Source organism: Tamandua tetradactyla, chromosome 2, assembly GCF_023851605.1.
Source record: "Tamandua tetradactyla isolate mTamTet1 chromosome 2, mTamTet1.pri, whole genome shotgun sequence".
Classification (NCBI taxonomy): domain Eukaryota; kingdom Metazoa; phylum Chordata; class Mammalia; order Pilosa; family Myrmecophagidae; genus Tamandua; species Tamandua tetradactyla.
This window is the reverse complement of record NC_135328.1, coordinates 17126643-17145533: the sequence shown is the minus strand read 5'-3', so window position 1 is coordinate 17145533 and position 18891 is coordinate 17126643. Positions and strand designations below refer to the sequence as shown.

The following is an 18891-nucleotide window of genomic DNA, read 5'->3' as shown; positions in this document are numbered from 1 at the left end:
GAATCGAACCCGGGTCCTCGGGCATGGCAGGCAAGCGTTCTTGCCTGCTGAGCCACCGTAGCCCAATAATTTCAGTCTTTTAAAATTTACTAAGATCTGTTTTGTGCCCCAGCATATGATCTATTCTGGAGAACATTTCAGAGCACTAGAGAAGAATGTATGTATAACCTGGTGATATTGGGGGTAACTATCTGTATACGTCTGTTGAGTCTAATTCATTTTTCACATTGTTTAGGTTGTCTGTTTCCTTACTGAGCCTCTGTCTGGTTGTTCTATCTATAGAGGAGAGTGGTGAATTGAAGTCTCCCTCTGTTATTGTTGAAATGTCTCTTGCTCGCTTCAGTTTTGCCAATGTTTGCCTCACATACTTTGGAGCTCACTGATTGGAAACATAAACATTTATGATTGTTATTTCTTCTTGTTGAATCGTCCCCTTTAATAATATGTAGTGCCCTTCTTTGTCTCTTATGCCCTCTTTACATTTAAAGTATATTTTGTCTGATATTTGTATAGCTACTTCTGCTTTCTTTTGGTTACAGCTTGCACGGAACATCTTTTTCCATCCTCTCACTTTCAGTCTATTTGTATTCTTGGGTCCAAGATGAGTCTCTTGTATAGCATATAAATGGATCATTTTTAATCCATTCCGCCAATCTGTATCTTTTAATCGATGAGTTTTGCCTATTAACATTCAAAGTTATTACTGTAAATGCAGTTCTTGAATGTTCCATCTTATCCTTTGCTTTTTATTTGTCAGGTCTATTCCTTTTCCTCTCTCTCTCACTTTTTATCCTTTAAGTTACTCTTACTGATACTCTTCAATTCTGTACCCTCCTCTAGAACTCCCTCTCCAGTCTTTTTATTCAGCCAACAGGACTCACTTTAGTACTTCTTGTAGGACAGATCTCTTGTTAACAAATTCTCTCAGCATTCATTTGTCTGTGAAAATTTTAATCTCTCCCTCATTTCTGAGGAACAACTTTGCTAAACAAAAAATTCTTGGCTATAAGTCTTTCTCTCTCAGAATCTTAAATATATCATACCACTGCCTTCTCACCTCCATGGTGCCTGCTGAGTAGTCCAAACTCAGTCTTATGTGGCTTCCTTTACTTGTTTCTTCTCCTTCTGGGACACCGATGATTCTTAAATTTGTGCGCTTCATGTTGTCCATAGTTTCCCTGAAATCCAATTCCAATTTTTCTATCTTTTTTTTTTTTTTGCCATTTGTTCTTTTGTACATTCAAATTCAGTTGTCCTGTCCTCCAGTTCACTTACTGCTTCTTCTGTTTCTTCAAATCTGCTATGTGTGTCTCTAGTGTATTTTTAGTTTGGTCTACAGTATCATCTCTGTGAGAGCAGTTATCTTCTTGTGTATTCTCTAAAATTCATCTGTATGCCCTTCTAGTGTGTTCTTGATATCCCACGGGATTTATTTAGGAGGTTTATATGAATGTCTTTGATCAGTTGTTCCTAATTCTGTGTGTCCTCCTGTGTTTTAATTTGGTCATTTAGCTGGGCCATATCTGTCCACATCTTCATGTGCTTTGTGATTTTCTGTTGGCTTTGGAGCATTTTATTATCTTGATAAGGTTATTTTGAAAGTTGATTTCCGTTGCTTGTCTAATGTTTTGTATTTGCATGGGCTTGTATTGAAGGTCTCCTTTTGCATTTGGTTTGTCAGTAATTTCCTGCCAAACCAAGACCAGTTCTCATGCAGGAGATGCAACACTACTTGAAAAGATCTGCTGAAAGCTAGGCAGTTTGCCAGCCTGTACTTTCCATGCATTTCTAGCAGATGGCAATCGTGGGCCACCTCCTTCCCTCAGGCCCACCCCTCCCTGACTGTGCCAGTCATCTGAACAGGATGGAGACCCAGTGCAACTCCAGCCAAGGCCGCTGGTCTGGGTGCATGCTGAAAGCCACCAACCCTGGGGCTGGGGCAAGGCAGTGTGCACCTAGGCAAAGAATCTATTTGTGGGCTCAATGGATGTGGTGGTCTCCAGGTTCCTCCTTGGAATGACCTTGGGCTATGGAACTGAGTATTTCAACTACCCCTTCTCTCAGCCAACCAAGAAAAGCCTAGCAGTGCGGCACAGCATGGCTCACTACCTCAACCATGCCTCTCTGCCTGTGCACACCTGAGGGATCCAGACCTCCGTGAGAGAAGAGGAGTGGTAGGTCCCAGCAGGTCTCTTTCACAGGCCAATTATCAGACTAGGCCCACCCTGCAGCAACCCCTCCTCCCAAATGGAGGATACCCAAGTCTCTGCCAACATACCAGGTGCCCACGCCAGTCTGTCTCAATGATCGGGGGCAGCAGGCATGGTGCACTGGATGGAAGGTCTGTGCACAGGGTAACCAAGTCCGCTGGCTTTTGGGTTCCCCATAGAACTTGCTATGGGAGCTGAGAGGGACGACCTCACAAGCTAGCTGAGGAGGCAGGTAGGAGTGCAGGGGCACTCTGCACCTTCAGGTCCCACTCCTTCCTGCATGCCATCACGACCAAGCAGACTCATTCTTTTCCCTCCATCCCAATTTTCTCTGCTTTTTCATCTAGGGCCTTCCTATATAGTGTAGAAGACCCTCTTACTCATACATCCTGGAACTGTTGTCCCAGTCATTTTTCTATCACTTCTCTAGTTCTGCCATTTTATTTTGCTAATCATTTGTGGACCAGAAATTTGGGAAGGCCTGAGGCAAGCAATTCTCACTGGGGGTCTCTCAGTCACAGCAGCCAGATGTCAGCTGAGGCTACAGTCATCTGAAGTGAGCTGAGGCTGCTGAATGCTCAAGATGGTTCACTCATGTGGTTGGCATTTGATGCTGGTAGTTGCTAAGATTCCAACTACAGCTGTAGCTGTCTCCAGCATGGGGTTCTCAGGACAAGTGGGCTTTTTAGGTGATGACTAACTCCCCCCAAAGCAAGTATCCTTCAGAAAACTTGTGGAAGTTATAGGGCCTTTTCTCACCTACCCTCAGAAGACGATTAGTTCTGCCTCAGCTAGAGTTAAGGAGAAGGTATTGGCCTTCAACTCCTGATGGGGGAAGAGCAAGGGTATACAATGGAAGACCACATAGAATGGGAGATATTTTTTGTAGGCATCTTTAAAAAGTAAACTCTGCCTCAATGATATCAATTTTCCCTATAGATCTTGAAATTCCCAATATGATTCCCAACAAGGCTTTGACAAACTGATTCAAAACTTTATACAAAAGATAAAGGGCTAAGAATAGCTAAAGTACTCCTGAAAAGAAAGAGTAAGGTGGAAGTATTGACCAACGAGATATCAAGCCTTATCATAAAACTGTCATAATTAAGATAGTGTGGACCGGGTGCCACAAAATAGACAAATTAGCGAGAGGAAAAGAAAAGAAAGATCAGAAACAGACCCAGAGTATATGTGGAGCTATGAGATGTGTCAGAAGTAGCAATGGAGATATCAGTTAATTGTGAGGAACAATTTGAATAAAATAAAATTTTATTTATAACTACCTCATGCCATAAATTCCAGATTAATTAGATTTAAGTGTTAAAAAGAAAAACATTTAAAACATTCAATAAAAAACACAGGAAAATATCTTCTTGATTGCTTGAATAAGACTCCAAAAGCATGGACCATAAAGAAAAGATTGGTATATTAGACCACATTTAAATTAAGAACTCATTTTTTCAAAAGACAGCACCATAATAAAAGTGAAAAGATAAGGCACTAAAATTATAAGAAGAAATTTGCAACATATACAACTTAGTTTCAAAAATTAGGCAAAAAAGAAAACATGTAATATGTACACTTAATAAGCATATAAAAATGATCAACTTCATTAGAAACAAGGAAATACAAATTAAGACCACAGTGAGACACCATTTTAGACCCACTAGATTGGCAAAAATTAAGAAGCATGAAAATACCAAGTATTGAAGAAGTGTAGATCAATGAGAATTCTTAGATAATGCTGGTAACAGTATAAACTGATGGAACCCCTTTGGAAAACAATGTGGCATCATTTTGAAAATGTAAATATTGGCAATATTGGTCTAGTAATTCTACTTCTATATAGGTATCCTAGAATAATCATTTCTTATGTGTACCAGGAGAAATATACAAGAATATTCATAGTAGTATAGCAACATATATATATAACCTAAATGTCCAACAAGAGATATATTCACACAATGGGATATTATTTTGCAGTGCAAATGAACAAATGATAGCTTATAAGCAATATGAATGAGTCTTAGAAATACACATAAAGTGAAAAAAAGCAAGTCCCAAGAGACTTTATAGACAAGGATGTCATTTTTATGAAGCTCAAGATCAAAGAAAACTAAAAAGCACACTGTTAAATACACATTAGATAAAACTATTTTCTAAATAGGGAAGGGAATGATAATTCAAAAGTAATATAGTAGTCACCTTGAGGGAATACAAACAGATAATATTGTGGATTGGATTGTTTCCCCCCAAAAGATATGTTCAAGTCCTAATTCCCAGTCTTATGAATGTGATCCTATTAATTTCCTATTGGAAAGAGGATCTTTAAAGATGTTAATAGTTAAGATGAGACCAAATTGGATCAGGGTGAACTCTAATCCAATACGACTAATGTCCGCATAAGGAGAGTAAATTAGGAGACAAGCAGATAGTGAAAGAAGACAGCCATGTGATGGTGGCAGAGATGGAGTTATGCCAGAAGCCAAAGCATGTCACGGACTGCCAGCAAGCCACTGTCAGAAACCGACAGACTTCAGCCGACACTTTCATTTGGAGGTCTGGCCTCCAGAACTGTGAGGGAGTAAATTTCTGTTGTTTAAGTCACCCAGTTTGTGGTCTCTGTTAGGGTAGCCTCAGAAAACTAAGACAGATGGGATGGGGAGGAGCACATAAGTAGACAATGCAAGGTACTGGTAATGTCCTAGTCTCGAGCTGTGTGGTAGGTTTACTGGAATTAATTACATTGTTATATTTTCAACATACTTTAAAACTTACTTAAATATTTATCATATTCTTTTGTATGTATCAACTACATTTTTTAAAAGATAAAGGAAAAAAGCAATCAACAAGAACAGAAATAAACTTAAAAAAACAAAAATACAAAACCACGTGATAGTTTGAACTATAAAAACCTAAATATGATAAATCTAGAAAATCTATGACAACTGTTCATCAAATTATTTGTCCAAAAATAAGTCTTATACAAACTAGTAAAGAGTAAGTTCATAAAAAAAATTCAGGGGAGACATGAATATAACTAAGTAAATACCTTCCTCTAACAACCCTTTTGATTTCACTATTTAAACAGCACACATAAATCTTTTGTGCCAGATGGACGTCAATAATGTAAATATATATATATCTTAAATCAAATATTGGTCATAACTATTATCTTGAGAAACTCATAAGTTACTTTTAATGATACATTAGTGAAGATTGTAAGAAATCCAAGTCATCATAATCTCAATGATATTAATGTACTAGGTACCACTCAGTAAACACTGACTCTTGTTGGCACAAATTACTATGGAATATACAATAGCTGAGACATAGTTCCTGCTCTTTAGGGGCCTATAATCTAGTTAGCAGGCAGTCAAACACCTACTTTGAGAAAGTTCAAATTTCCATCTAACTTTCAAATCAATCTTGTTTTTCTCCAGCCCTACTACTTCTAAGCTACTAACATCTATTGCCTGGACTTCTTTAATTCCTCTTAAATGATCTCTGGCCTTCATTTCATTCTCTTTCAATCTTTTCAATACTCTGCAACTATAGTGACTTTTTTTGAAAGTAAGAGAACAAGAGATACAGTCTTTGGAGAAAGAGACTCTAGAATCAGAAACACAGGTCACAGGGCTAAAAACAGGTATTTAGGGGAAAATGTGCGCTGAAAAACAAAAGCCCAGAAGTCTGAATCTGACTGAAGGTAAGCAAGCTCCTACCAGCCTAGGAGACGAACGAAGATTCTTCTTTAGAAAAACAAAAATAATCTCCAGATACTAATATATGGTGGTTCCCCCAGGGAAAATGCCAGCTTGCCAACGCACCTTTAAGTGACATTCACCTTTAAGTGACGTGACATTAAGAAGACAAGGAATCTGCTTTTCTCTGCCTCAGAAAGACAGGAGAAGCTATTACAGCCACAGACAAAATGCTAATGAAAAAAGGAAAAGAAAACAAGAAGTTAAAAATCCTGTTCACATTAATAAAGAATTCATTAATTAATGAAAGATTTGATGAGAAAAATTTCCAGAAAATCGAAGAGAAGATTAGACAAACAACCCAAGAATTCCAATATCCAATACAACAAGGGTCAGCAACCTTTTTCTGTAAAGGATCAGCTAGTAAATAGCTTAGGCTTTGTGAACCACAGTTTCTGTCACAATCATTCAACTCTGCCATTGGAGTTTGAAAAGAGTCAAAGCAATATGTAAGTACAAGGGGCAAATGGTAGGCCACATTTGGCCCATGAGCCACAGTCTGCTGAACAAATAACAAAAGATCAGGAAAAAAGCAAAGACAAAATGGAGAAGAATCACTGATCAAATAAATAAATTAAGAAAAATTCCCAGAACTAAAGAAGATGAATTTTTTGTTTGAAAGGGCACAGTTTGATAATTTACAAAAAAAAGACACCCCTGCCCCCCACCAATGCACACCTCAAGTTTCAGAACACAAGAGATAAGGAGATGGCAAAAGCTCCCAAAGACAAACTAGTAATAAAATAAACAGGTACTATATAAAGACAGGAAAAGCAGAAACTAGCTTTTTAAAGAGCAACCTAAAAAAGCTACAAAGTCTGCAAAATTGAAAACAAATTCCAAATAGAATTCTGTATCCAGTGAAACGAACAATCACATGTGAGGAGAGAATAAAAGCATCTTTGAGACACACAAAGATTTTAAAAAGTTACCTCCAAAGAACCAATACGTAGAGAGCTACTGAAGGATATATTCCAACAAACAATGGAGTAAACCAAACAAGAGTAAGAGATGACGTCCAGGAAAATGGGAATCTGATATAGAGGAGCAGCTATGGAAAGTCTCAGAAAAACAGCTGTGTAACAAGCTTAGAAAGCAAGTCCAGATTGAAACTGGGGAATAAAGGGCTTCAGGACAGAGGTCTTCTGTATAAAGAACGAAATCAATGTATTTGAGCACACGAAAAATATTACTGACAGCATATGGAAGAAAAGTGGAGAACTTAGAAAAACAATAGCTTCTTCTAACTTGGACTCGGTGGGGGTGAAGGGTATGACATTGTATGTCTTTTAATTGTATTTATATTCGACTTTTTAAACTATGTAAACATACAATTTTAAACATTAATAATTTAAATTTATCTTTTACAAAGAAAATAATTAGCAAAGACTATCCACAACACACAAGAGACAGAAGATCAACACCTTCCAATTATAAAGGGCACTTAGAAAAGCTAACAGCTAATGGACAAGGGACAAGAACAGGTAATTCACAGAAGAAATGTTACTGCCCAAGGAACATATTAAAAAAAAAAAAAAACTTTTACCCTTCAAAACAACGTTTTAAAATCCAGATTAAAATAATTAAATGAAACTATTTTAACCTATTGATTAGCAAAGATTTGAAAAATGGATAATATTAGTGTTAGTAAGATTTTGGGAAAATGCATTATTGTGAAAGTTTTAAGTTTGATGCACTGATGCATCATGTCTGGAGGAAAATCTGATAATATGATCCAACACCTTAAAAATATGCAATACATCTGATTCAGTAATTCCTGCCAGAAATGCATCATTAAGGAAATAGCTACAAATATGTGTGAAAGAAATTCAGCTACAGGGTTATTTTACAAAATTTCCTTAAGGCTGTCTTTTTCATACTGATTTACCAAAAAACAACATAGTAGCCTTACCTGAACTGTACGTCCTGCATTGATATGCTCTTCATGCAGCTTGTCCCAGATTCTGCATCTTTGATACTATACAAAAGAGAGGGGAAAGGTACTGAATTTTTTCATTACTAAAGTGATTACTTCTAATTACCACAAAAATCCTCTCATCTACCCCAACTTAAACAAATCAGTTAAAGAAGAAGGTAATTTGGTAGTGGCAGAAAACTTGAGGAATAATAAGGTTTCAAGATCTATCAGACTAGATATTTGTTCTACTCCTTAGTCCCTACCAAGACCCACATATCTATCTCACCAGACATCACTGGAAACTAGTCAAAGATAAATCAAAACTTGGAATCTCAGGTAGGACATGAGATTTTGTTGGTTTGTCCAGAGTGATGCCCCAATGAATCCCAGAGTGATTCGATCAGTGAGAGGAAAAGTATCTGCAAGGCCCCCTTCAGGGAGTGGTGAGAACGGGGAGAAATTCAACTTCCCCAAGTTGAATTCTTGATATTCTCACAAGCAGTGTGGACAACCAAGGCTATAGGCAGAGCCCCCAGTCTTGGGGTTTGTTCATATGAAACTTAACCCCACAAAGGATAGGTCAAGTCTACTTAAAATTTAGGCCTAAGAGTCACCCCCAAGAGAGCCTCTTTTGTTGCTCAGATGTGGCCTCTCTCTCCAGCCAACACAACGAGCAGTCTCACCACCCTACCCCTCTCTACATGGGACATGACTCCCAGGGGTGTGGACCTTCCTGGCAATGTAGGACAGAGATCTTGGAATGAGCTGAGACTCAGCATCAAGGGATTGAGAAAAACTGTAGAATGAGCTGAGACTTGGCATCAAGAGATTGAGAAAACCTTCTCGACCAAAAGGGGGAAGAGGGAAATGAGACAAAGTGTCAATGGCTGAGAGATTCCAAACAGAGTCGAGAGGTTATCCTAGCGGTTATTCTTATGCATCAAGTAGATATCGTCTTGTTATTCAAGATGTAATGGAGAGGCTGGAGGGAACTGCCTGAAAATGTAGAGCTGTGTTCCAGTAGCCATGTTTCTTGACGATGATTGTATAATGATATAGCTTTCACAATGTGACTATGTGATTGGGAAAACCTTGTGTCTGATGCTCCTTTTATCTACCTTGTCAACAGATGAGAGGAACATATGGAATAAAAATAAATAATAGGGGGAACAAATGTTAAAATAAATTTAGTTTGAAATGCTAGTGATCAATGAAAGCAAGGGGTAAGGGGTATGGTATGTAAAATTTTTTTTTCCTGTTTTTGTTTTATTTTTCTGTTGTCTTTTTATGTCTTTTTCTGAATTGATGCAAATGTGTGGGAAATGATCATGATGATGAATATGCAACTATGTGATGATATTGTGAATTGCTGAGTGTATGTGTTGGGAATGTTTGTGCTTTTTGTAATTCTTTTTTTTAATTAATAAAAAATTTTTAAAAAATTAAAAAAAACCCAAAAACTTAGGAACACTCAACTAGAACTGAACTAAGTAGTTATACACAGTTCTATATTCATTTGACTAGTTTCCATCTCCCTTTTAAGCTTCAAGAAGGTAAGGGCTATCTCTATTTCACTCACCATTGCATTTCTAACACCCAGCATGGCACCTGGCACAGAACAGGCAACCAATACATATTTGTTCTGTAAACAAATTATTATCTTCTTTATAGCATCTTGGATAATTATCTAGCTTTGACTTCTGTAGCAATATAGCAGGTAAATTAATTGAAATCCTCCATTCAGTTACAAATGTTCTAGAAATGATGGCTAAGACAAAATAAACATTCTTTTAAAAGTATGGTTGTACTTGTAAAAATCTGGGGGAAATCCCCAGAGATCAAAAACAAAGATGGAACTAAGTGCCAGAGGAGTAAATCTGAACCAGAGGTGCAGTCACCAATGACCAGGAGAAAGGGCGAGGAGGTAAAGGATGTTGGGGTCTTATAACCAAGGCGCTTGGGTCAATAAAAGTCACAAGAGGACAACAGATGAAACCTTTGGGCTGAAAAAGATGGGGCCTTGGATTTAGATTCCCACAGAAAGCTAGGATCCATGAAGAGCTATTCTCTTAGTAAAAGAATGTGCTGAGTAAGAAAAAAAAACATCTATCCATCCATACAAGAGCAAGAAACCTTGTCTGTCTTGGTCTTGATTTGCAATGTGAAGAAAGATTAGATTTATTGTATGTATCTCCAAAAGTAGGATTACAGAAACTTCAGGGAGATGAATTTGGGCTCAGCAGAAAGGAGTACTCTTTGACACCTGTTCATAAATGCAAGAAATACACATTATTCGTAGTGTTTAAATAGATGCTAAATATGTCTTTTTCTTGTAGTCCTGTTCTTTTCTCACATTTTCAAGTGTTACATTTATACCTTCAATTATTTTCAATATGCATAGGATGTATAACCTGACCTATTAACTTTTATTAATGCAGCCTAAGAATACACTGCGTTTTGTGAGTGGCTTTCTCATAATAAGGTTGTGACTAACTGAAACCTTTTACACTTCTTTTTTTTCCTTTTAGACTTTTATGTGAACTTCTGTTAGGTCAAATCTACTACATCTTTTAAGCTTTTAAAAATTACACAAAACCACATTTTTTAATAGCAAAAAAGATAGTAAAGATATAGATGGCAAAATATTAAATCACTCTTGTGAGAATATCAGAAATTCTCCAAATGGGGAAGTTGAATATGTCCTGCTTTCTCTCCAGACCCCCAAGGGGACTTTGCAAATACTACTTTATTCACAGTCCTAATTACTCTGGGATATAATGGGACATCACACTAACCTGGACAAACTATGAAATCTCAAGCCCTTTTCAAGATTCTATGTACTTATGGTGTTCAACTAAACTGACCGTATAAGTTAAATCAAGAATTCCACTACCCAAAATAAAAATTTTGCGCCAAATAAACATCCCTCCCTTTGGTCTTCCATAGAAGTTGAAATTTTAAAATATGGATAATATTATCCTTTACCCTGTATTCTGATACACTTTAGTCCTATCCAGATCAGCTTCATTCATATCTCGACTCGAAGTCTGATCACTTTTTCAACTTTTTAAACAGTTTCTTTATGGGATACCGCTCAATTTCATAACTTCAGAGCTCTAACTCTGAGTCTCAGGTGTTACATAAACACCCGAAGTTTCAGGGAATGACCAGGTTATAAACAAACAGCTCAGTATCTCAGAATTTAGAAATAATAGCTACACTTCCTGAATATATGTGACTGCTATAAGAACGTACAATCTAGGACACTTTACAATAGGCCCCAACCTGATAATCCATGTTCTCGACTTCAATTCACTAAGTTATAAATATCTTCTTATATGAATTACCTCAAAGTTATGAATCTTGTACAAAGTGTAAATAATATCGGGGTATAGTGGAAAACTAGTATTACATGCTATGCTCTATGTTTAACAGGAAGACATCAACAGTATCACAGCAATACCAGGGATAAATAATTGTGGGGGAAGTATCTTCCTTTGATCTCATATAGTAGGTTAAGTTCTAAAATACAGACAATATACGGAATACCCCTGTATTCTTATTTACCTTAGTCCCAACCCAATAGGCTTCATTCTTATCTCTAATTGAAACCAGATCTCTCTTTTGGTTTCTTTAACAGTTATTGTATGTGGCCTTGCTGACTTTCAGACTTGCAGAACTCCAATTCTGAGTCTTAGATGGATGTCATACAGGTTCCCAGAGTTCCAGGGAAATACCAGGTTATACATGTATAGCCACAGCATCTCAAAATCTAGAAATAGCAATTATTGCTCCAGACTAAATGTGACTACTAATAGAGCTTACAATTTAGGCCCCAGTTTTCTTATAAATATTTTCTAAAGGGTACCATACAATAGTTGTTCTTTTGTTTCTGGCTTATTTTGCATCTCATAATGTTACCCAAATTCATTCACCTCACTGCCTGCCTTACAACTTCATTCCTTTTTGTAGCTGCACAATATTCAATAATATAAATATATCACAGTTCGCCTTTCTCTGTGTCTCAATCAGTGTACACTTCAGCCACCTCCATCAAGTGGGCATAATGTATAATGTTCACAGTCAAGAATCCCTGTCTCACGTTATTCCCACTAGGGTACAATCATAGACACTCAATTTTCATTGCTCCCATGAGAAAAATACACTTATTTTTTAACCAAAGAGAAAATCCAAAACTCTCTGGTTTATTTTGTCCAAAACCTACATTTTCTGTAGCATATAATCTAACCCAACCTGTATGGATAGATCATTTAGACAACCCAAACACATGGAGTCCAGAATGGGGGCAAGGCCTTGTAATCTGGTATGGCTTAACGGAGTGCCCAGATACATTCCAGGGTATGCTGAGCAGATACTTAAAAACTATTGGCAAAGTCCCTTGAGGAATGAGAGAAAAAAATATGGAAATTTTAAGATTTACCACCAGGGAAACCCCTGATACTGTCTCAAACATTCAAGACTCCCAAGTCAATAGGCTAACCACTTGATCTGGAAGCTTGCTCTTGTGAACCTTATTTATATAGGGAGAAACTAAGCCTATCTGTAGTTAGGCCTAACAGTGACTTCTAGAGGACCTCTTTCGTTGCTCAGATGTGGCCTCTCTCCAAGCCCAACTCGGCAAGGAAAATCATTACTCTACCCCCTACATGGGACATAACATCCAGGGATGAAAGTCTCTGTGGCAATGCAGGATATGAATCCCAGGAATGAGCCTGGTCTTGGCACTGTGGAGAAAAGAAATGTAATAAAATAAGGCATCAGTGACTGAGAGAGTTCAAACAGAGCGGAGAGGCTATTCTGGAGGTCACTCTTATGCAAGCTTCAGCTAGACATTGCTTTTTACCACTGTGTGCCAAACCCCAACCAACGAAAACCATTCCTGTCAAACTAAAGAACACCTAGGGCTCTATGTGAGATGCTACAAAAGTTTCATGCACTATGATTACTTTCCAGAAACTTACAATGTCCAGAGGGATTCCTAAGCAAGATAAGTCCTGAAACCTGGAGGAGCCAGCCTCTCCAGAAAATCAACTAGTTCCATCCTCATATCCCATATTATCAATAGCCCTTTACAACATGAAAAAGGTAGAATGGGCATAGCCCAAACACTCCTTAAGGTTGGGAGAAGGATCAAAGGAGAAGGTGGAATTATAACAGAGATGACAGGATGTAACTGATGAAGTATGACTGCTAAATTATATTAATTATATTATTATTTTAGTCTCCAGTGTCTTAGAGTAGCTAGAAGGAAAAATCTAAAACCGTGGAACTGTAACCCATATCGAACTCTGAAATCATATGGCAACCAGTGACCTTACAGAATACTCATTAGATGTAGCTGTCAATATTTACTGCCCATTTATCTCCTAATGTCCAGTCATATCACAAGAGATTTTGTCAGGTAAGTATTAGAATCTGAATTTGAACCAATAATTGATTGATTCCAAATCTTATGTCCTTTTTCACTACACTAGCCAAAGGAGCAACCCAGGAAGGGAACTCAATAAGGCAAGGTTTTATTACCAATTACAAGCCTTGAAAGAATAGTAACACAGATGGATCTGGACCAGCCAAGAGCTTTTAAGTTCCAGAAGACTAGGGATCTCAGTTGATTTGTCCATTGATTGACATATGCCTAGGACATGTTTCAGGGAGCACACAGTAGGTATACAATAAATAGTTGAATGAATTAATACATTTTATCCTAGTATTGGGATCACCTGGGGTGGGGGGTGCAGTATTATAGCAAAGTACTACATACATAGATTTTGAGATGCTGTGGCTATATATATATAACCCGGTATTTCCCTGGAACTCTGGGAACCTGTATGACATCCATCTAAGACTCAGAATTGGAGTTCTGCAAGTCTGAAAGTCAGCAAGGCCACATACAATAACTGTTAAAGAAACCAAAAGAGAGATCTGGTTTCAATTAGAGATAAGAATGAAGCCTATTGGGTCGGGACTAAGGTAAATCAAAATACAGGGGTAATACATTGTATTTTAGAACTTAACCTACTGTATGAGATCAAAGGAAGAGAGGTTCATTTTGTCCAAAATCTACATTTTCTGTAGCATATAATCTAACTCAACCTGTATGGATAGATCATTTAAACAACCCAAACACATGGAGCCCAGAATGGGTACAAGGGCTTGTAATTTGGTTGTTTACAAGACAAAAATAGTGTCTTCACAGATGACATATATGGCTTGACCAGGAATAGAGAATAGCTAAGATGTTCCTTTGTGCCTCTTATATCTTCCTGGTCTTTTTTCATTTCCTATTTAGTTCTTTCCATTTTTTTTCCTCTTTATTTTTCCTTTGGAGGAAAACTGAAAAATCAAAGATGTATACTATACATCTTTAGATATAGAGTAAAGCAACCATTAAGAAATAAAAATAAGCAATCACTAAAAAATAAAAAAAGAAGAGATATAACCAATAAGCCCCCAAAAAGAAATAGACTCATAAAAATATCCAATTAATCCAAAAGAAGGGAGGAAAAGAAATTTAAAAAGGGAATAAGAACAGATGGGACAAACAGATAAAAATAGCAACACGGTAGCTTTAAAGACTACTATTTGACAAAATTCAACATCTATTCATGATAAAAAAAAAAAAAACTCTCGGCCAACTACAAAGTTGAAGTTTACCCCCTCAAACAATAGATGTAGAGACCATCTACAAAAACGGCAGTTAACATTATACTTAATGGTGAAATTCCAAAATGCCATTCCCTAATATTCAGAACAAGGTAAGGATATCTGATCTCAACATTCCAATTCAATATTGCCCTAGTCAGTACAATAAGATAAAAATTAAAATAAAAATGAATAAAATTTTTTAAAAGGAAGAAAAGAAAGAAGTGAGAGGGAGACAGAGAAAGCAAACAGTTTGTCTTCACAGATGACATGATTGTCTACACAGAAAATATCAAAGAATTTACAGATAAAGCTATGTTAAAATAACAAATGGCCCAAAGACTGCTATAAGCTGAGATTACTCATATTATGAAGAAAAATAATATCTTCCATAGGGTAGATAGAAGTAATTTCTTCTCTGTACCTAACAAATATCAAAAATATTAAAATTAAAACAAATGCAAAAGATATAGCCCAGGAATTCTGTGAATCTCCTAATAGATTAGACATAAGGACATCTGTAGTTTTCCCATGAATGATTAAAATAGTGACTATTAAATGTGTGGACCATAAGGTCTACTGCACACTGTGGTGTGAAGATGCACATTTATGTCTGACTGGGGATAGAATCCTTTAGGGCATGTTCTGTAGGGAGTAACAGTACTGGGACTTCAAAAATAAACAATGTTTGAAAATTGACTGGTGATGGGATGGATATTTTTAATAGATGTAAAAAAGACCAAAATTATTCAACTCATTTTTATCTCCTTTTTTTATTGAGGAAAATGATCTTCAAAATAGAAAAGTCTACAATAAACATGACTAAGAGGAAAATGAAAACCAAGAAAGAATAAGAGCAAACCTAGATACTTTAAATGAGTTCAAGTCAACAGGCCTAGGGAAATTACATTCCAGTGAACCAAAAGACCTTGCAAATGTGATCACAGAAACATTTTGCTAATCTATGAGGAACTGTAGAGAATTGGAAAGGCTACTAGAGACCAGCAAATATTGACCCAATTTTCACAAAAGAAAGTATATTTAAAACACTGCAGGTTGTAGATCTCAATGTAAATCTTTGGGAAAATTCTAAACTAATTATTAGAGAGCTGGCTTGTGAGAATTTAGACAGAAAAATGGTTTCAGTGTCCCAGTGTGCTCTGCCCATTTCCTGACCAACATTTTCATCAATGACTTAAAAACAAAGAGCATATAAATGTCAAATGTACAGATAACATAAGCTAGAAAGCATAATCAACACAGATGAAAGATCACAATTTCACATAAAAATGACGAACGTTAAGTCCAGCATTTAAATTAAAAACAACAACTGTACAAGTACTAGATCTGGCTCAATAGCTGAGGTTCTTTTAAAAAGTTCTACGGATTTTATTTAGTTGATTAAAAAGTCAGTTTAAAAAGCCAGCAATATAATATGGCTTTTGAAACAATCAATGCAATCTTGGGCTCTATGCATGCATGCACATATTAATGCATTCAACACCCATTTATTAGGAGCATACTATGTTTCAAGCAAATTAGAAATTTAACACATTTACTGACAAAGACCTCAAGCAAGTAACTTAACCACTCTAAGTCTGTCTCCCCACCTAAAAAGTGAAGACAATAATAACACCCCCCCATATTGTGAGATTAAATGACATTATATATAAAAAACCTGATCTAGCCCTCAACAAATAAAAACAACTACTATCTTTGCTATTATTATTATTTGCTTGCTTGTCAAAGAACCTGTAAAAGAGACTACTATCTCAGATGGAGAATGAACTAGATGACTTATCTCTTACAACGATAAAATTCTAAGGAAAATAAGAATAAAATATTTCATATTTCCTACTGCTTGCTAAATAATTTTATACCTAAATTAAGAAATCCTATTCCACATATTGGGAGAAGAAAAAAACACTTGGAGCAACTTAATAAAAAGTGTGAAAAAAATAAATTAATGACAACCAGTTTTAAGTTAATTTTGGGGACTACTGACAAGTTTTCCAAACTGCACTGTTTTCACAAAATGTTGCCACGTCTGTTTTGTTTATCTGCATGGTAGCAATAGAGAGGTAGGTGAAAGCCATGCTGAAACTTGAACCAATTAGGATGCTTCGGGTTGAAATAACAAAAAATTACAAAAGGCTTTAATAAGAAGAACATTTATTATCTCACATGAGCAGTCTAGCAGTAGGATGATAATTCCAAGGTAGTTCAATTCAGAAGCTTATCAGGTCATCAAGCTCCCAATTTCTAGCTTTCTGTTTACTTTCTTGAACAGGGAGCCTTTGTCCTCAGACTTGTGCCCCAATGGCTACAGGAGAACTGGTGACAGTTCCAGACGTGCCAGGGAGACACAAAAGACCAAGCAGAAGAAGGGGGCCTATTTCCTTTCATGCGTATCTTTATTACATTAGGAAAATCTTTCCAAGAAGTCCCCGTGTCCCAAACAAGCTCTCCCTCAAATCCCATGAGTCAGAACCACAGAATGTGTCTATCATTCATTGCTAACCAAACACTGACAAGAATGGAATTACCATACTCATTTGACACATCATCCTTTACCACCTGTGACAGACTCTGAACCCCAGAGGAAGGCTTCCTCTGAATTGGTTTCCGACAGAAAAAAAGAAGAGGTGGGGCATGCAATTAAAAGATTAGGGTGGGCCACAGTGGCTCAGTAGGAAGAGTTTTTGACTGCCATGCCAGAGCCCAGGTTCGATTCCTGGTGCCTGCCCATGCAAAAAAAAAAAAAAAAAGATTAAAATAAACAGTTGTAGACCAAAAAGAGAAATAGCAAAGATTTTTGTCGTAATCACAGACTTAAAAAAATAAGAACAAATAAATTAGTCAAGGCCGATGATGTCTGATTTTGTATTACATGTCCAAGCTTCCTACTGTTTGAATAGTCCATGCAACCCATCTGCACACCTAATTATATGTTGCCTCTTATCATTCCCTGCATATTTCCTATCTTATTTCCTCAACTTGACTGTAAATTTCTTGAGGGTTGGGACTTATCTTTTACATATTTTTCAGTGCTAAAACCCCAACAAACAGCAAACAACAATAAATACTTATGAAAAGCTCACATATATTTATTTCCTGTGATAAATAATCTCCCTTCTTACTAAACCTGGCAGAAGAACAAATCTTCATCTCTACTCATTTCTAAAATCCCAATAAAAAGACCATAAAGAACTTTAAAAGGTATAAGCTCACAAAAATAATGAGAAGAGAAAAACGATGAGAAGTGGTATCAGCTGACAAAAATTTTAACGAAATATTGGAAACTGGAAAGAGAATAGGCATGTTGCAACAGACTTAGAAGACCAGAGGAAGCTGAAACCTAGAGCTGTAGGGGCTGTGCACAGTGGGGGAAGTGACAACATGAAGTAAGTCAACAGGCAATGCACTACTCCAGAAAGGCTCACCAGAGATACCGAGTACCAGGTACCAGGTAAGAGTGCACTGTAGGGCTACAAGCAGGAGGGTTGGTTGAAAGTTTATAATAGGAAAAAATGGCCTACCAGACCCACTCTCCACTGAGCCAACACAAGCAATTGCTGTGCCCCTATCGCCACAGCAGACAACACATCAGAAGGCAGAACTAGAGAAGCTTGGGACTCCTGGAAACCAAGACAGCTGAGGGCAGGGATGAGATATCTATCACAACCAGGAAGATTAAGTCTGGACATGGAATTCTCTCAGTGGTTGGGTGAGCCTGCCCTCCTCCCTGCCTACTTTTCTTCCCCTGCTCAGAAGGCTAGTTGCAAAATTTATACTATAATCCTTCCCGTATATTCCTCCCCCCCATCTCCATTGTAATCAATACCTCTGACACAATAAATACACCCTAGCAGATAGGAGACTGGAGAACTTATAAGACCTACAGACACTAAGATCCAGTAGTTCTCCATTTAAATAAATCTTTACCTGTTTACCCCTCCAAGCAACAAGTACCCACTCCTATTACTACCTACTATGCAACTATGCAGACACACACACACACATAGACAAATACCACCCAAGACAAATACCTCCCAACTGGCACTATTGGGAAACCAAGGAAATGAACAAAAGAGAAAGAAGAAAGGGAGGCAGGGAAGGAGGAAAGGAGGGAAGAAGGGGCAAAGACAAGGAAGCAAATGAAAACTAAAAAATACCATAGATGAGATAATATTTCATTCATGAAACAAGAAGACTCTTTTTAAAGGAGAAAAAAAGAGAGAGCATTGAGAAACAAAAAGGAGACTATAGTTAGAAAAAAAATACAGTTCTGTTATTCCATCTTAGCCAGAATGTTGATTGGAAGCTGGAGCTGCAG

The 18891-nt window shown here is 37.1% G+C and overlaps 1 protein-coding gene across 4 annotated transcripts in view; it reads right to left on the bottom strand.

Annotated features, from left to right (window-relative positions):
- The window catches only part of STX17 (syntaxin 17), a 73980-nt gene that overhangs the window by 46044 nt on the left and 9045 nt on the right, over nt 1–18891 (bottom strand). For all 4 annotated transcript variants that reach the window (XM_077140233.1, XM_077140240.1, XM_077140244.1 and 1 more), the window contains one exon: nt 7887–7952. In XM_077140233.1, the coding sequence (XP_076996348.1) occupies nt 7887–7952 (66 nt within the window). The remainder of the gene's footprint in view (nt 1–7886; nt 7953–18891) is intronic.